We start from the raw sequence: 17,642 nt of genomic DNA, 5'->3' as shown, positions 1-17,642 counted from the left end.
ATAATGAATTTTCAGTTATATATAATCTCACTACCCAGAAATAACCACGGTTGTATTGAGATGGGGGTGGGGTTCTATATCCTTTACCCAAACTTAAAACATGTTGAAAATATGGTGTTTTCTTTAAATAATCCTTGTTTTTGAACAGGGAGGCCTCGTGGGTCTGGTAGATTATCCTGATGATGATGAGGATGATGACGAGGATGAAGACAAGGAAGACATGCTACCATTGTCAAAGAAAGCAAAGTTTGAGTCATAATAATGGCAACTGCCTACAATCAGTACCTGTTGAAAAAACTGGTTCTTCTACCCCTATCCCCTACAAAATTCACAACAAAGCAGTGGTCTCTTGTGAATGACTGACAGATCAGCCTCGCACACTTGACCTCTGCTCATCAAGTGCCAATTCAAAGGAGCAGAAGGAGGGGATATTACACATTAGGGGAAAGACGTAAGCCTTGAGCTCTCCAGCTTGGACCACACATTGCCCTTTTCTCAGGGAAGGAAATGGAAACATAAAGCCAACAGGGCAGGGGTTTTGTAAGTGGAACTCTGGATTGACTGGTCAGTTGCTACAATCAGAATATGCTTTGTCGGACCATGTTTGGGACTCAGAAGAATAGGCTTTTCAGCCATAATTCTTCACTAGTTAAGAATGCCAGCAGTTTCTTTGTATAAAGAGACCTGCCTTTAAAACCATACATTCTGAACATTTTAGTCAAGCTACAACAGGTTTGGAAAACCTATGGGGGAGGGGTGAATATAAAATTTCCTCTTTTTTATCTGTTCCCTTTGCCCTTCGAACTGCAGATTTTTTAAAAGTGGGGATTTGTCCCTACTTGATTAAAGATTGAGTGGAATTCTAGATGTGGTCATTTGTGTCATAATTTTTTTGTTTCATTTTGTTTTTTGATTTTTTGCTCCCCTGAGTGTATGCTTAGTTGAGTATATATATTTGGGACCATTAAAACTTTTTTTGATGTAATATAACCTAACGTTGTGCTGGTACCTGTTTCACCATGTGTAATTTTTGTTCTACATCACAGTTCTTAATTTGTTTAGAGTTTTATGAAAGATGGTATAGTTTTTATTGACAAAAGCAAAGTAATCTTACAACTATGTGCATACAAAAGCAATACTATTTTGTGACTAAATATTTTATATTAAAATTTACATCAGCAACTGTCTTGAGAATTCAGGGAAATAGAGTGGAATTTAAACTTTCAACAGTTTTGTTAAACCTAGAACAGTGACATTAGTATTCCAAAGAGATTCTGAAACTTCATATCTTGGGAAAATGACGGTACATTAAATAAAAATTGAGGATGGATGATTTAAAAATTAACATTTGACTTTTGAATAATAAAAAGAAAAGTGAAGAGTAATAGAAATTGTATTAGTTGTATGTTTCTTTTCTTTTTTTAAATTACTCCCTTTGGAATACCAGTTGGAGTTGATGGTGGTGGTTCCTAAATTAATACCTGGCCAGAGGACCATCAGCTAGTACCTTTTAAAACAGTTTTTTTTTTTTTTAAATAGGTTTTTTTCTTGTCTTAGGTGTGCTAAAATGAAAAAAATCTCAATTCCACATACCCTCACTTTAAGTGAAGATTTTAGAATTTACTGAAGAATATATTTGCAAATGTGAGTAAAAATTCATATCCAGGAAAGAAGACTGTTTTAATTAAGCACTGTGTGCTTCTAAGCTTTTTGTTTGCTTTGGTCTTTAGTAAATTCTAATTTGTGGTACCAAAAATAAGGTTATATTGAATAGTTGGGTGGAAATCCAGAAAGCAACATTTGCTACACTCGAGGAGAGTTTTGTTTTTAGCTAATTGAAACTTTGAGTGTATAATTAAATAGAAGAGTTCAAGTGTATTTCACTACAGTATAGGGCTACTTCTGAGTCACAAGTTCTGGCTATTAATAATTGAAGTTTATCCACTTATCTTGCAAATAAAGATAAGAAAAACGTAATAGGATCTAAGTTAATTATATCATGTGCCATGTGAAATGAAAGTACCATGTGAAATGTTTTGCTTTAAGCATACAGTTTATTGTTTATGTTTATTTAAGAACTTAGTTTTTAATTTCTGGTATCTCTCTTTTTGTATTTTTATGACAACATATTGAATGCTGCAATAGCTTATCAGCTCTGGTGGCATCATGTAGGTATTGTAAATCCCAGGCAGGATGTCTTTCTTGAACACAAATTAGTTAACTTTGCATCTGTTTTGTTAATCCTCACCCAGACTGTTTTTTCCTATTGATTTTTAGAGAGAGTGGAAGGGAGGTGGGGTGGAAATTGGTTGTGCCCTGACTGGGGCCAGGATCTAACCTGCAACCAAGGTAAGTGTCCTTGAATAAGAATTGAACCCAAGACCCTTCACTGCTCAGGTCAACACTCTAATCACTGAGCAACACCCGCCAAGGCTAAACATACAGTTTAAATACACCTTTCTGACTCCTGGAATACTTACTTGCCTTCATATTCTGAGCGTTCTTGATTTTGCCTTCATCAATTATGGTGTACTATATCTTTCAAAAAGATACCATTGGCCTTGGACATTTAAGAGATGCCCTTTAATTGATGGATTGTTTTGTTTCTTTAGTGATTATGGTTACTGAAGCAGAAACTTAACACAAGTTGCTATAATAGGAAAAGTGAGGTCTAAAATAGCTTGTCATTTCATTGAGAAAGACTGTTAGCAATAAATTAGCAAAAAGACTATTAGCTAGAAATACAACACTTGAATTGCCATAGTTCCATCTGACTCAAAAGTCCATGCTCTTAAGCATAGATAATGTCTTGGTAATTGATATAAATATAATGATGTGAATAGATTATTTTCCATTTCAGTGGTACTGGTTCTTTTGCTCATTTGTAATGCTTAAAATAAAAAAACAACTCAGAGTGATTACCAAACGATTTCTGAGGACACATTTATAATTGCTGCAGGAAACACCTTGACATCCTGAATTGTCCAGAAATGCTGCCCGGGCATTTTTTTTTTTTTTTTTTTTTTTTTTTTGACAGGAAGAAGTCTGATGGTTTTTCCCTGTCTGATTGTATTCAGATCCTGCACTTTGTCCCCAGGAACTCCAATTTGCAAGTTAGTTTTTGTGAATTTGGCAATGGGAGGCATAGAGCAGGGGTTAATAGTCTTCCTGGTTCTGTTCTAAATTGATTTAAGCAACAGTCTCTATTTAGAACAGCAAGTTTAAACTGGAAGATTTCTTGAAGTAGACAACTTCAAATTGTCTACAATTTCTAGTATTTACCATAAAAAACTTTGTTTAGAATTTTGGAGGGAAACGGGACCATCAAAATTCTTACATATGTCCGGCCTGTGTTCCTCAGTGGTTGAGCATAGACCAGGGGTGGGCAAACTTTTTGACTCGAGGGCCACAATGGGTTCTTAAACTGGATCGGAGGGCCGGAACAAAAGCATGGATGGAGTGTTTGTGTGAACTAATATAAATTCAAAGTAAACATCATTACATAAAAGGGTACGGTCTTTTTTTTTTTTTTTTAGTTTTATTCATTTCAAATGGGCCAGATCCGGCCTGCGGGCCGTAGTTTGCCCACGGCTGGCATAGACCCAGGAACCAAAAAGTTGCTGGTTCGATTCCCAGTCCAGGGCACATGCCTGGGTTGCAGGCTCAGTCTCCAGTAGAGGTATGTGTAGGAGGCAGCCGATGGATGATGTTCCTCTCTAAGTGTTTCTCTCTCCTCCCTCTGTCTCTAAAAATAAAATTTAAAAAACATGAAAAAATTCTTACAAGGTTATATTTGTCATGACATTTCGAGCAAGAGGATTATTAAAACGTTTTAAGGGATGGGTTATTGTCTACCAGTATACTGGGACATTGAGACGCATGAGGCAATGGGGCAATCATCTCTGATCCAATGCTAAATCACTGATTTTTCTCTGCTTGGCCTTAATGCTTCTTGACTCTTTATAATGAAACTGTTAGCCTTCAGAGATAAATGTCTTAACTACTGGAGTCAGATGTCTTGTTCCTTAAAATAGCTCTGATTAGAGACAACTTTCCTTGACTTTTTGCTCTTCTAGGTAAGTTATTCCATGGGCTCAGTGAATAGTGATTTCTTCAACATGTTGTTAAATGGGTTTTTGTTTCGCTTCTTTCTATTCCCACTATCCCAAAAAACTGCCTGGTGTAGGTCATACCCTACCTGCCAATTCAGTGGACACCTTTCCATCCTTATATTACTTGATACTTTTACAGCATGTACTACTATCTCCTTGATCTCTTTCTCTTGGCTTCTATTGCACCATGTGCTTTAACATTCATGACTTTCTTTTCATGGCCCCCTTTATCCCTTCAATGCTAGGATTCACTAGGATTGCACCTTGGGTACCCATCCCAATCACTAGCCAGGCCACATTACTTGTATATCCCTGACCCAGTCATGCTATGCCCTAAAAGACTACCTTAACTTAGGTGCCCCTCTCAATGCTTTTCCTGCTTTACCTGCTGATGAAATCATACTCACCTTCCAATGTTCAGAAATGTTCCCTGACTCCACTTCTTCCTTGAAGGAAGGGTATGTTACAGCCTTTCAACTATGTATTCATAGTACCTGGTATGACACAAGCCCACAGATGGGTCTCCAAATGTTTACTGGATGAATGATCAAAAGACTGAATAACATGCACACAGAATATATAGACTGGGAAAGTCTTTTAGCTGATGCCCTAGCACAGTCAAAGTTTGATTAAGACCTGGCCCAATGGCTCCGTTGGTTGGAGCTCCCGTACACCAAAAGGCGGTTTCAGTTCCCCATCAGGGCACATACTTGGGTTGTGTGTTGGGTCCCAGGTTGGGGCACATATGGGAGGCAACCAGTTGGTGTCTCTCACATTGATATTTCTCCCTTCTCTAAAATCAATAAACATATCCTCAGGTGAAAATTAAAATTTAAAAGTGATTCATATTTTAATTGGATTTATGGAGTGATAACTGGTTAACAAAACACAGATTTCAGGTGCACAACTCTACAACACATCCATCTATATATACCCTGTATTCCACACCTAGCTGATTCATTTTTGACCATAAAGTTCCCTCTGGTGGATATAAAGCAGGGGTCCTCAAACTTTTTAAACGGGGCCAGTTCACTGTCCCTCAGACTGTTGGAGGGCCGGACTATAGTTTTAAAAAAGAACTATGAACAAATTCCTATGCACACTGCACATATCTTATTTTGAAGTAAAAAAACAAAACGGGAACAAATACAATATTTGTATTTGCACGTGGCCCGCGGGCCGTAGTTTGAGGACCCCTGATACAAAGGGAGGACTTGAGATTTCTGTCCTTTGTACCACTGTGTTTTAAGCTAGTAGCATGAACAGAGGGTATTTTAGGTTCAGAAAATTACCTTGACTCATTTCAACAACTGCAGTTCTTAAGCCTTCCTGGTCTATTCGTCCTGGGTTCCAGCGCCTCTTACTCCTCTGGTCATAGTCTTACAGATACGTACAGACACTTTTTATCACTGGACCTAGTCATGAGCTATAGGTTTCACAGACCACTTATCTTTGGTCTGATGTTTGCAAATCTCATGCTCTTCAATGTTAAATGCTACAACATGGGTGAACCTTGAGGACATTAGGCTAAATTAAGTAAGCCATTCACAAAAAGATAAATACTAAATGTTTCCACTTATATGAGGTATTATTAGTCAAAATCCTAAAGAAAAAGTAGAATGGGGGGGAGTGGAGGGAGAGTGTTGCCAGGGGCTGGAGAATGGGAGTTAATAGGTACTAGAGGCCCGGTGCACAAAAATTTGTGCACTGGTCGGTGGGTGGGGTGTCCCTCAGCCCAGCCTGTCCCCTCTTGCAGTCTGGGACCCCCTCGGGGGATGTCCACCTGCTGGCTTAGGCCTGCTCCCCAGGGGATTGGGCCTAAGATGACAATCAGACTTCCCTCTGGCAGCCCGGCAGCCCTCGGGGGATGTCCACTTGCCAGTGGGGAGCAGACCTACTTAGCACTGCTAAGGAGGTGGGAGAGGTTTCCACCACCACCGTTGTACTGGCAGCCATCAGCCTGGCTTGTGGCTGAGCAGAGCTCCCCCTGTGGGAGCGCACTGACCACCAGGGGGCAGTTCCTGCATTGAGCATCTGCCCCCTGGTGGTCAGTGTGTGTCATAGTGACCAGTCATTCCCAGTCATTCTGCTGTTAGGGTCAGTTTGCATATTACCCTTTTATTATATAGGATAGAGGCCTGGTGCATGGGTGGGGGCCGGCTGGTTTGCCCTGAAGGGTGTCCCAGATCAGGGTGGGTTCCCGCTGGGGTGCCTGGCCTGACTGGATGAGGGGCTGAGGGCCGTTTTCAGACTGGCTACACCCCTTCAGCGAGGGGTTTTCTGCTAGGGTGCCTGGCCAGCCTGGGTGAGGGGCTGATGGCTGTTTGCAGGCTGGCCACAGCCCCTTCAGGGTGGGGTGTCCCCGCTGGAGTGCCTGGCCAGTCTGGGTGAGAGGCTGATGGCTGTTTGCAGGCTGGCCAAGCCCCCCAGCAGGGATCCTCACCCCATGAGGGTGTGGCCATCCTGGGTGAGGGGCTGATGGCTGTTTGCAGGCTGGCCACAGCCCCCAACCACTCAAGCTCCCAGTGGAGGCTGGCTGGAAGCAGGTATCTGGGATTTATCTTATATAGTTGAAATTTTGTTGCCTTGAGCAGAGGCCACAGCCAGCCAGGGCAGGCGGGAAGCTAGGCTTCCTCCATTGCCGGGGCAACCAAGCCTCCTGCTTGCTCCAGCCCCAGGGCTGCCAGCCGCCATCTTGGCTGGGTTAATTTGCATACAGCCGCTCTGATTGGCTGGTGGGCGTGGCTTGGACGTAGCAGAGGTGCAGTCAATTTGCATGTTTCTCTTATTAGAGTTTTATTTACATGCTAAAATGGGGATGATGACTGCACAATAATGTGAATGTATTTAATATAAATGAACTGTACTCTTCAAAATGGCTGATGGTAAATTTTATGTATTTTAACAAAATTATAAAAGTAATATATGCTCATAACAAAAAAATACAAGGACACATTAACAAATAGTCATTCCTCCCTCAACTTGTACAAATAATTTAAGCTTCTATCACATAACATAGAGATGCCATTAGCTTACACTGTTAAGCCAACACTTTTTGAGAGGGGTAAACATTCCTTTATCAGAATTAAGATCAAAATTACAATACTGCTTCTGTTTAGGAGGCAACGTATGAAGCAGAGAAATTTTATTTTATGCAGAGGTGGACGGGGTAGGGGGGATGGAGGGCCACTGCTTAGTGATTAGTATATGATCTGTGTGTTCCCTAAAGCGTATGTCCTAACTGGATAGAGACTTAGGAGGAAATAATTCTTATTAAAGTAGTGGTAGAACATGGAGAAGATGAGAAAGATGATTATAAACCCTATACTAGTACATGCATCACCTTCAACCTCAAAATTATAAAATCATATAGGGAAAATGTTCTTATTCTGATTTTAGGGATTAAGTGACTTTTAAGAGGTAACTTGTCGCTCTGGTTGGTATGACTCAGTTGAGCGTCAACCTGTGCACCAGGAGGTTGCTGGTTCAATTCCAGGTCAGTTCATGTGCCTGGGTTTCCGGCTCCATGCCTGGTAGGGAGTGTGCAGGAGGCAGCCAATCTGTTTCTCATTGATGTTTCTCTCTCTCTCTCTCCCTTCCTCTATCAAAGAACTTGTCCTGCTCATCCAGCTATTCGAAACCTTCCAACACATGGGCACCATTCAGTTTACAGAACGAAGTAAAGAATGCTGAGTCAGCTCCTTCTGAATGTGAGGTAGGATCTCCAGCCAATGAACTGCTGAAACATCAGTGATCATGAACCAAGACACAGCAGCTATCTGCCCCCAAAACAAATTCCTGACCTGGCTACAGCCTAGGGACTGTCAACTAGGGACAAATTCTCTCCCCAAGGTGGGAAGTCTCACCACTGGTAGAAAGCTTTTGTCCTGTGTATGTATGATGGTAAAATAAAAAACTTTTGAAAATCCCTTCCTCCTCTTTCCAAACGAATTAGGGTCAATGAGAAAAAATTCTGGCCATACGGGCATCCCTTACTTTACAGAACAGGCCTTCTAAATAAGATGAGTGGATACAACTTCTACCCATTTTCTAACCGATTTTACGAAACGGGCTATTGCATTAATTAAGGAATTACTGAATTTCTGGTGCACAGGGAAACCACATAGCCTCTCAGTTTTAGTTCCTGCGCAGTCCCCCACTTTCTTTTCTGTCACTCTGACTTCCACACCTTCCCTTTAGGAAACCCTAACTCCCATTAGGCTCCTGGGACCACACACCTTGCCAGTCCAACAAGGTGCGACAAAACTCGGCTGCAATGCCACATTTTACCGGCAGATGCCGCAGCCCTAACACTTGACAGCCAACTTTCAAATTGCTAACTACGGGCAGCCATTTGGTGCCTATTGTATACTTGCCTCACATTATGGTAGGCGCTTCAGGTCAACCCTGCACTGGTGGGGTAACACGTGACAATGAGATTAGTTAAATCGTATAAAGTGCTTTGAACAATGACCGAATTACGGTGAGGCGGCAAAGAAGGGCAGGAAGGACCTGTTTCAGCAGGGAGGACCGGGCCTTTGCTTTCTATTCAGTTGGGGCCCTTGTCCTTTTTCCTGTCGCTTGCCACCAAGCTGCTGCTATGTCCCCCACTTTGAAATCCGGAATTTGGCTCCTCTCTGGCAAAGTGGCAGTGGTGGTGGGGGCAGGGGAAGTGGTGTCAGTTGGGCCTGGCCCAGGTCAATGTGGCCACATTACCGGCTTCCTAAAGGAACTTCTAGAAGGCTGACAGCCCGGGAGGTGGCACTGTGGTGAGCATAAGGTCACGCTCCTAGGGTCCGAAAGGTCGGCGACCGCTGGAACTCAAAGTTTCCTCCTTTACCCTCCGGGCCTGCGCCCCATCTGCCTGCGAGACCCACCCCGGCGCGTAAGGCGCGGGCTTGGCTCTCCCGTCTAGCGCCAAGGGGGCCTCTAGGTGGTACCAGGGCCGCGGCTCCTCGCGCCCCACCAGCGGCACCTGCCTGGGGCCCGCAGTCTCAGGGTCGGCCAGGCGGGGGCGACCTCGGGAGGCAGGACGGCCCGGCCCCCGGCACGCACCCGGGAGGCCCCGGCGGGGGCCAGTGCCCGCGCGCTCCTGGGGGGCGCTTTGCCCGGCTTCACGAAGACGCACGCGCGCAGGGAGGCGCCACGTGCTGGGGCCCCGAGCGCGCGGAGGCTGCGCTCGGCGTTGGCGCGCCGCGGCGAACCCACGTGCGGGCAGCCGGGACCCGCCTTACGGAAGCCACCTACCGCCACGCACGTGCGGGCCGCCGCCCCTTCCCCGCGCCCAGCTCAGCCCAACTCGGCCCAGCGGGAACCGGATCCTGGTCCCGGCACCGCGAGGCGGCGCACCGGCCGCCTAGGGCAGCCGAGGGGCGGGGCCGCCCCCGTATTGTTCCTCCCCAGAGGCCGGCCCTCCCCTTCCCCAGCCCCGGGCGGGGCGCGGTGCCGCCGCAGCCGTGGAACGTGGGCTCGCGCCCCGCCTTTGTCTCCCGGCGGCTCGCGCCGTAGCCCCGGGCCGCAGTTCGCCGCGCGAGCCGCTCCGTGGACGCGGCGCGATGAGCTCGGGAAGCGGAGACGACGGGCGCAGCGAGGACGGGGGAAGCCTCGGGATGGACGTTACCGTCTCCGAGCTCATGGAGCTCTTTCTGCAGAGCCCGCTGGTGACTTGGGTGAGTGCGCCTGGCTCCCCGCCCCATTGTTAGTGCACCGGCCGCTCTCCCGCTCGCCTGCGGTCGCCGCAGACCCGACCCGCCCGGCCCCGGGCAGCCCCACGTTTCGGGGGTCTTAGCAGGTGTTTCGGGCTGGGGTCGGGGGTCCGTGTCCCGGGGTCCCGAGGCGTTTCCAACTCCAGAGCGGCGCGCCCGCTGCAGGACCCCGTAGCGCTGCCTGCCCTGAGAGTGGGTACACCTGTTCCCGCCGGGGCACTGGGCTGCCGGTGCAGGAGCGGACGGGGTCCGAGTGGCCCCCCGGCCCCTGTGGCTTTACCACTCGGGAAAAGGACTCACTTCCTCAGCATATCCTCGTGTAGTGTTTGAACCCGAGACCAGCCCAGCCGGTGAATGGCGGTGACGGGTGAGGGTGGGGGGAGGGGGGTGTCTACGAGTGGGAACATCTGTACAGGCTGGGGTGGGTGCAGCGATTTCCAGTAGCTCTGAGACGTGAGAAATTGGTTGAAAAGTCCCTTCAATTTTTTATTTTCCCCCGCTCTGGGACGCTGGAGAAAAGTGGCGAGGAAGTTTTCCTCCTGCAGCCTCGCGGCTGTTGCCTGGAGCGGGGCAGGGAGACAGGCCCTGCGGAAAGGTGGAAAGGTGGACTTGGTGCCTACCGAAGCGTGGGTGGGGGTGGGGTGGGGTGACCCCTTCAGCCCACCCGGGCCCTCCCCGCCTTTGCCCTGAAGAGCTTCAAATGGGCGCGTGTGGGGTGACTTTTCCTGCCTTTTCTCTCCACATCCCCCTCCTCGCAGGTGAAAACTTTGGGCCCATTTGGAAGCAGCAACCACGACAACCTGACTATGTACATGGATTTAGTGGATGGCATCTTTTTGAACCAAATCATGTTGCAAATGTAAGTGGTCTCCACGGACAAAGGACAGAAACCGTGCTTCTTCAGGAGGTTTGGTTTAAGGTCGTAGAGATGGAGCCTGAGGTTGCTATGGGAGGGTTCTTTGCACGTGGGGCCAATGGCATCTCAGTATCAAGTGCCTTTTTGCCGCCATTTGCCATTCGTTGGGGTAAGAAGAACTCCAGGACAGAGCAAGGTTGGCAGCTTGATTGATGAAGAAATAGGGAATTGAAGGACTACCAAATACTTGAGATAGATGGTGCAATGAACTTCACACCACCTCATGTGATTTAAGCAATGAAATTAAAAAAAACAACACATGTCTTTAGGGAGCAGGGAACTGTAACGGACAGTGTCTGGTTACAGGAAGTGTCAGGGGTGGGTCGGGAGCATCTGTGAGTGAGTAAGGTTTCACTCTTGGTTGGGTCGCCTGTGTTTCTGGGCTCTCTTTCATTTCGTCCACCATGTTCAGTGGCCCCGTAGCACGTGCCGTTGGTTAAGCCGCTTCTCATGAGCTGGATTGGAAGTCACTGTGTGAGGAGAGGCACAGGGCGTCGGAATGCCGTGGGACCGACTCGGGGCATGCCCCTTCAGCAGGGTCTTGGTGGAAGTTCTGCTTGTTTGCTAGAATGTGTGACCACATCCTTTCTCTCGCTGAACGCTGCAGAGCCTGTCTGACTGCCGGCCCGCCACCTGTAGATGTGGGCTCCTCCTGCTGCACTCTGCTTTTAACTCAGAAACGGCAGGGGAGATGCTGGGACGTAGTGTCAGTGGCACTTGATTCTTAGACTCTTGCAGGAAAAGAAAGCACCCTAGGGTTCTCTGGATCAATCCCTTATGCTCACCTGCAGCTAAGTGTCAGGCTTGGGCATAATAAACCCTTTAGCTAAAGAGAACCAGCTTCCTTTGTGGCCCCCGCAGGAGGAGGAGGAGGAGGAGGAGGAGTTAGCTTTGGCATATTCAGAAAGTGATTTAAGTAGACTTACCTAAAAAGATCTGTTTGAAGACATTCCCCAGGAACATTGCTCCTTTTGTTTTAATGAGCCGTGTGGCATCGGGCTGTGAGAGAGACACTTCCGTTCTAATGGGGTTTTTTCAAAAGCGCTACCAGTCGTACCAATCCTGTGTTTGATTAGATTCTAAAGGACACGTCAGTTGGCTTTGGCAGCACTTCTCCCAGAACGCTGACGACGGTGAGTTTTCTTGGGTTGTCTGGTGGTATGGTTGAGTTCTGGCAACTATTCCCCATTCCCTTAGACACACACCCCCCCCCCCCCCCCCAAATTACTGGATTCTCTTGGTGCGGTGGCCAGTGAAACTTCAACCTGTCCTTACCCAAGCCCAAGCCTGTTGATGAAAAAAATCAGCAGTATCCCCAGCATTTTCACTCAGCTTTCACACCCAGGCAGAGGGAGAACAAAAGCCTGGGGATTGTTTCTCTTTCTTCCCTGACCTTTGGAATTCCTGACGCTTTTACCACTTGCTTGTAAATCAGGAAAGCTTGTTGGACGTTCCTTTGAGAAATGCCAGCTCATTGCCCGTCCACACTGGGCCCGCGGCTAAATTCAGTTTGTAGGGCTTCTTGCCTCCCCTTGAAAATTTCAAATGCTATTTTCTCCTCAGTGATTTGCCAAGGTAACCAGTCTAGAAGTGAGGGCTGACTAGTTTGGGCTTAAAGCCGTAAGCAGGGCTTCTGGGTCTTTCTGGTCAGGGCCAGGCACAGAAAAGGGGCCACAGGGAAGCCGTTGGGGTGGCTTTCCAGAACGAGGACATCCAGGAGGGAGTGGCCACAGCAGCACAGTGTACCTATTGGTGCCGAGAATAACCCTGCTCCAGGTGTAGGAATGAGGACATTCGTGGCCTTTGGAAGTGGTGGGGATTGACTGGGAAAGGGGTGCAGGAGAACTGGGAGGGGGAGGGGTTTTCTATATAATGACTGGAGTATGTTTCATTTTTAAAAACTCATCAAGCTGTCACTTAAGATGTATGCACTTCACTCTATGTAACAATCCCCTCAATTAAAAAAGAAAAAGAACCCCAGCCCTAGTGTCCACACGTAGGGAGCCAGCGGGGCCTGAAGTCCAGGTATCTCACATCCTAGCTGCCTGACGCTGGGCGGGGCACTCATCACCTCAGTTTGCTCATCTGTGAAATGGGAAGTGAAGTGCCTCCCTTAAGAGGTGGTTGTGAGGATTAGATGAGATGATGTGTTAGCATGTAGCGCAGCGCCTGCCACGTAAAAGGTGTTAGTGTCAGTCACTCACCTATCCAGGAAGGATTTGAGGCATCCCGTATGCATTGGGTTTTTTCCTTCAGTCTTTCTCCCACATTCTTAGTTTCCTAGATGATGACAATTCATAGCCTTAGCCCTCTCCCAGTGAGGTCTAGGACAGAACTGGACTCGCGGGGGAGAGGGGGTTGGGGTGGAGGTTCGGGGGCGGGGGCACGTCCTAGCCCCACATCCGACACTGTACTGAAGCTAAGCCTGTTTTCACTTCTGCCAAGTGGAGAAATGTAACTGCCCAGCAGGGAAGGCTGCTCTGCTTTACCAAAGCCTGTGCTGGGAGCTTCGACTGAGTGCTGTTCACCTGTTTGGACCAACTCTCCCCAGGTTGATGGTAGGCCTGAGAAAAGAGAGCAGTATGCTAACTGGCTTGCTGGAGCTCAGATAAGAGGCGTGTTACCTGACACTTCAGAGCCATATGGAGGCTGCTGGGGCTCACGTGACTGCACCTGGGCATTGTCTCTGGCAACTGAAGAAGGCTGCGGTAGTAGTCTCTTGGCCCCGGCCTCCCGGTGAGTGACATGAGTGCCTGGAAGCAGGAAAGCCCTGTGAGCTCAGCTTTCTGGGGAGGCCCTGGTCTAGGAGAATCGCTGAATGAACATGAGGCATTGAGGGGCGTGGATGGAGATGCGTGGGAAACTTGCTGAATCGCTCCTCTGTAAATGCAGACTCTCCGGGTACCCACTGATACCCCAGGGAAAAGAAGGGGTCTGATTCACGTTACACACATTTTTCACTGTCTTGTGGGAAAGTCATCTAAGAGCTTTGACTCTGGCATCAGGCAGGCAAATTTTAATCCCCCCTTTGCCACTTACTAGTTTATTACTTTGGGCAAATTCCTTAAACTCTCTACACCTCCATTTCCTGATCTGTAATAAGGGATGGAATTTTATAGCCTTGGGGAGGATTAAAAAGGTCATGTATATAGAAAATGCCCAACAAATGTCCATCATCATTGTCATTAGAGTGAGGCCCAGAACTGGTGTGTGTGTGTGTGTGTGTGTGTGTGTGTGTGTGTGTGTGCGCGCGCGTGCGCACGCTTGTGGGAGTGGACACGTTTGCTATGACCCAGATTGGAATCAGCAGCCCTTGATGTATCTCCCGCAGCCCGGAGGGGAGGGGGCTACCCAGTCCCGGGCAGAGTGGGAACAGACCATACTCGGCTTGTTTCGATTGGCTCCTAGTAACCTTCCTTTACCCTGAGAGCCTTAAAGGAGGGAGTATTGGTGATCGTGATAATTAGTTTACTTGCTCGTATAGTAAACGTCAGGGCTCTTGGGGAGTGTAGTTTCAATTAGCGACCGCTCTTCAGAACTGATGGGAGAAGCAGAGATGGTCCGAGCCCAGGCCCCACCCTGGTGCGTGGAGTGTCTTCTAGGTGCGGCGAGCGTCCCTGTGTGTGCTGAGGCGCTGTGGCTCCTGGCACCCCTGGGGTGGTCCCCGTCTGACGTAAATGAAAGCTGAGGCGACAGTAACGACAAAACAGAAAAAGCCTTGCATGTTCCCTAAGTTCTGCTACGTTAAGAAGCACATTTGTCACTCTGTGAGATTGCTTGTTATCTTTTAATGCATCGTCGTCGAGGGAGAATTGCATCGTCAAGGTAAATCGTTTTGTAATGGTAGGTGCACTTCTGCAGCTAAAAGTGCCTTTGCCGTTTAAACTCTGAACGCCTCCTCTATTCCTAAATTAATTCCCACTGAACCGTTAACCTTTTCTTTTTCTATGCATGAATGGCTCCATGAGGGACATGTAACGTGTAGCCTGGCCAGACTCTATTACTGTGTGGAGATAGTAAAAAAATGTTGTCACATGACAGTTGAAAAGAGGTCCTCTGGTTTCCCCACGGGACCCACTGACTATTTTAGGGGCTATAGGGTGGGTGATTGAATAAGATCCCTGGCTAAGTATTGCACGTAATGAGTAAAGGGGTTCAGATACACACAGTGCAAGATGGGGGCTTATAGTGCAGCTATCAAATATTCATGGCTGAGTTTAATTTAATTATTTTTTTAAAATTAAAATGATGCCATGTTAGGACTTCTGAAAGAACCAGCGCAAGAAAGATTGTTCAAATGGAAGACCTCATCCTTCTCTTCAGCTAGAACCGTGGTCGGCAAACCGCAGCTCGTGAGCCACATGCGGCTCTTTGGCCCCTTGAGTGTGGCTCTTCCACAAAATACCGGCTCTTTCACAAAATACCGACTTCTGCGCATGGACCACGAAGTTTCAATTGCACTGTACATGCGCGCCTGCACATGGTATTTTGTGGAAGAGCCACACTCAAGGGGCCAAAGAGCCGCATGTGGCTCGAGAGCCGCGGTTTGCCGACCACGGAGCTTGAAGATTGGCGGCTCCGCCACCTCCCCAGCTGCCCTTCACTGCTCCAAGTCCTTCTCAGATTTTTCCTTGAGAATCTTTCTCTTCTCCTCTATTTTCTTTAATCTTTAGAACTCTTCTGTGATCCAGCGCTGTGATGATATAAGCAGGGGTACGTTCAACCCGGGGAATGATACGTTCAGTGGAATTTATATGCCTGTTGGTTATCTTCATAGCTTCATCCCAAGTAACAGAGAAGGCTGCAGCGAGGCTAGTTCCACCAATGGTCCCATTGCTTCGGCACAATTCCTCAATTAATTTAGCCAATTGTTCCCCACCTCTGGCTAGCCAGTCAGTTCGTTACTGTCATTTCCTTCATGGTAACGTTCAAATCCCGGCAAAGGGACCCCTGCTACATCCTCTTTCTTCACGCACATGTTCACACGGGCTTCATTTACATTCTGGATAACCGAGGTGCTCAAGCCCCTCCCTGCTGTGAACTTGGCTTCAGAGCGAAAGGCAGCTTCTCTCATCACTTCACCCCTCAGCGGTTTAATCTCAGTCTCTGTAATCTCTAGGCTCCGTTGAAATCGAAGAGTTTGTTTTTCTTTTTCTTTTATTTTCTTTTTTTAAAATATATTTTATTGATTTTTTACCGAGAGGAAGGGAGAGGGATAGTTAGAAACATCAATCAGCTGCTTCTTGCACACCCCCCACTGGGGATGTGCCCCCAACCAAGGTACATGCCCCCGACCGGAATCGAACCTGGGACCCTTCAGTCCGCAGGCCGACGCTCTATCCACTGAGCCAAACCAGTCAGGGCGAGTTTGTTTTTCTTAAATGTACTTCCAGTGACATTTGAAATGATTTCTACTTGTAGTTTTGTTTTTTTTTCCTGTTTGTCAATTTTGTATTAATTATTGACTCCAAATGAGCCGAGTGTCATTGAGATTGATTTCCATACCGTCCCAAACCCCCCTTCATGTATCGAGGGGGCGGGTTACCGCCGAGAGAGGAAGAGGCCTGCCTCTCTTCCGTCAGACCAGCTCCCAGGAGGCTCAGCGCCCTTATCACAGGGCTAGGGTGACAGGTGAAACCATGAAGACAGCCCTCATTTGAATTCGACCTCCCTCCTGTGTCTTGGGACAGTAAGGCTGGGGGAGGGCTTTGTTATGAAAAGCAGGAGAGGTGGCAGCTGAGTTGTCCTGTTAGGTCTGTTTTCTTCAGATAGGAAACCTTCTTCGTTATCACACGGAGACTGTTGAGACGCATCCTGTACAGACACAGATGAGTGAAATTATAAGTCGCTTGGTTCAGATGACTGCTTTCATCATGACCAGGCCGGACTTTTGCCCGAGAGCGGAAAATAAATGACGCTTGGGGGGTTTCCCACGTGCATCACTTGTCTCGTTACGGTTAGCATTTCCCGTAGGCTATGTGGTACACCAGATGGTGCCACGGACTGATGTCCGTTTGTCCAGGCGGAATCGTGTCCCTGGAATGTAAACCACAGGCAGGATCAGCCCGAGACCCAGGCTGGTGACAGAGGAGGGGAACCCATGTGAAGTAGAACATTAATGGTTTTTATTGATTTAAGTTAGAAAATGTACCATGTTTTCCCTTTTTCTTTCTTGATGACTCATATTTTCGTGTGTTCAGCTTTTAATCTTCAAATATATTTTGGGGTAGGTTGTTGATTTTTACACTGTAACGTTTTGGGTCTGCATTGCATTTGGTGGTGGTTGAGGGGTGCTGCTAGCAGTGGGAATGGAAATGCCATTGGTTAAGGGCATGAGGAGGGTAGGGGCTTGTGGGAGCGGGAGTGATGTGTGTCGAGTCTCAGGTCCACGGCTCAGCAGGGGCGGAATTAGGGTTTGACTGGAGCCACCCTGGTTATAGCCCCACACTCACCTAGGCTTGGCGAGGACTGCCCAGCGCTGGGGAGGGAGGTGCGGTCAGTGCTGGGAGACACCATTTCCATTCTCGTGTTTCTCCCCCTAGAGACCCCAGGCCTAATCAGCGCTTCCACCAGCACGTGAACAATGATGTGAACCTCCGCATTCAGAACCTGACCATCTTGGTGAGAAACATCAAGACCTACTACCAGGTAAGGGCTGCTCTCTGCCCCCCAGGGGTCCTGTGCTCCTGGCAGTGCCGCCACGCAAACGGTTTCTCCACAGGAAGCCCGGAGGAAATGTGTTCACGGTCAGGCTTCTGCTTGCTGACAGCGGGTGTGTTTTCTCACTGGCATCTGTTTTTTGCATTGTGAGGAGGGTCAGATGTGAATTGCTTTACCTCGTCCAGGGAATGTCGGTTGAATGGTGTGCGAGGTTTTGGGTCTGGTGCTGTGAGGGGCCCAGAGATGAGC

General features: G+C 47.8%; 2 protein-coding genes and 1 pseudogene across 8 annotated transcripts in view; 2 read left to right on the top strand and 1 right to left on the bottom strand.

Annotated features, from left to right (window-relative positions):
• PPP4R3A (protein phosphatase 4 regulatory subunit 3A) overlaps window positions 1-8,041 on the top strand; it is a 43,878-nt gene extending 35,837 nt beyond the window's left edge. For 5 of the 7 annotated variants that reach the window (XM_036315668.1, XM_036315650.1, XM_036315698.1 and 2 more), the window contains exon 15: window positions 7,723-8,041. In XM_036315668.1, coding sequence (XP_036171561.1) covers window positions 7,723-7,866 — 144 coding nt within the window. In that variant the 3' untranslated portion in view covers window positions 7,867-8,041. Of the gene's footprint in view, window positions 1-148; window positions 866-7,722 lie in introns of those variants that run through there. The other 2 variants (XM_036315678.1, XM_036315658.1) reach the window with 1 other exon arrangement.
• Window positions 8,042-9,460: 1,419 nt separating this feature from the next.
• The window catches only part of CCDC88C (coiled-coil domain containing 88C), a 108,037-nt gene continuing 99,855 nt past the window's right edge, over window positions 9,461-17,642 (top strand). Inside the window, exons 1-3 of the mRNA XM_036315636.1 lie at window positions 9,461-9,781; window positions 10,576-10,676; window positions 17,276-17,381. Of these exons, the coding sequence (XP_036171529.1) occupies window positions 9,668-9,781; window positions 10,576-10,676; window positions 17,276-17,381 (321 nt within the window). The 5' untranslated portion in view covers window positions 9,461-9,667. The remainder of the gene's footprint in view (window positions 9,782-10,575; window positions 10,677-17,275; window positions 17,382-17,642) is intronic.
• Window positions 11,142-17,255, bottom strand: LOC118679068 (annotated as a pseudogene).

Source organism: Myotis myotis, unplaced genomic scaffold (genome assembly GCF_014108235.1).
Source record: "Myotis myotis isolate mMyoMyo1 unplaced genomic scaffold, mMyoMyo1.p scaffold_m19_p_1, whole genome shotgun sequence".
Classification (NCBI taxonomy): Eukaryota; Metazoa; Chordata; class Mammalia; order Chiroptera; family Vespertilionidae; genus Myotis; species Myotis myotis.
Note: the sequence above shows the minus strand (reverse complement) of the source record. Positions and strands in the feature narration are given on the sequence as shown.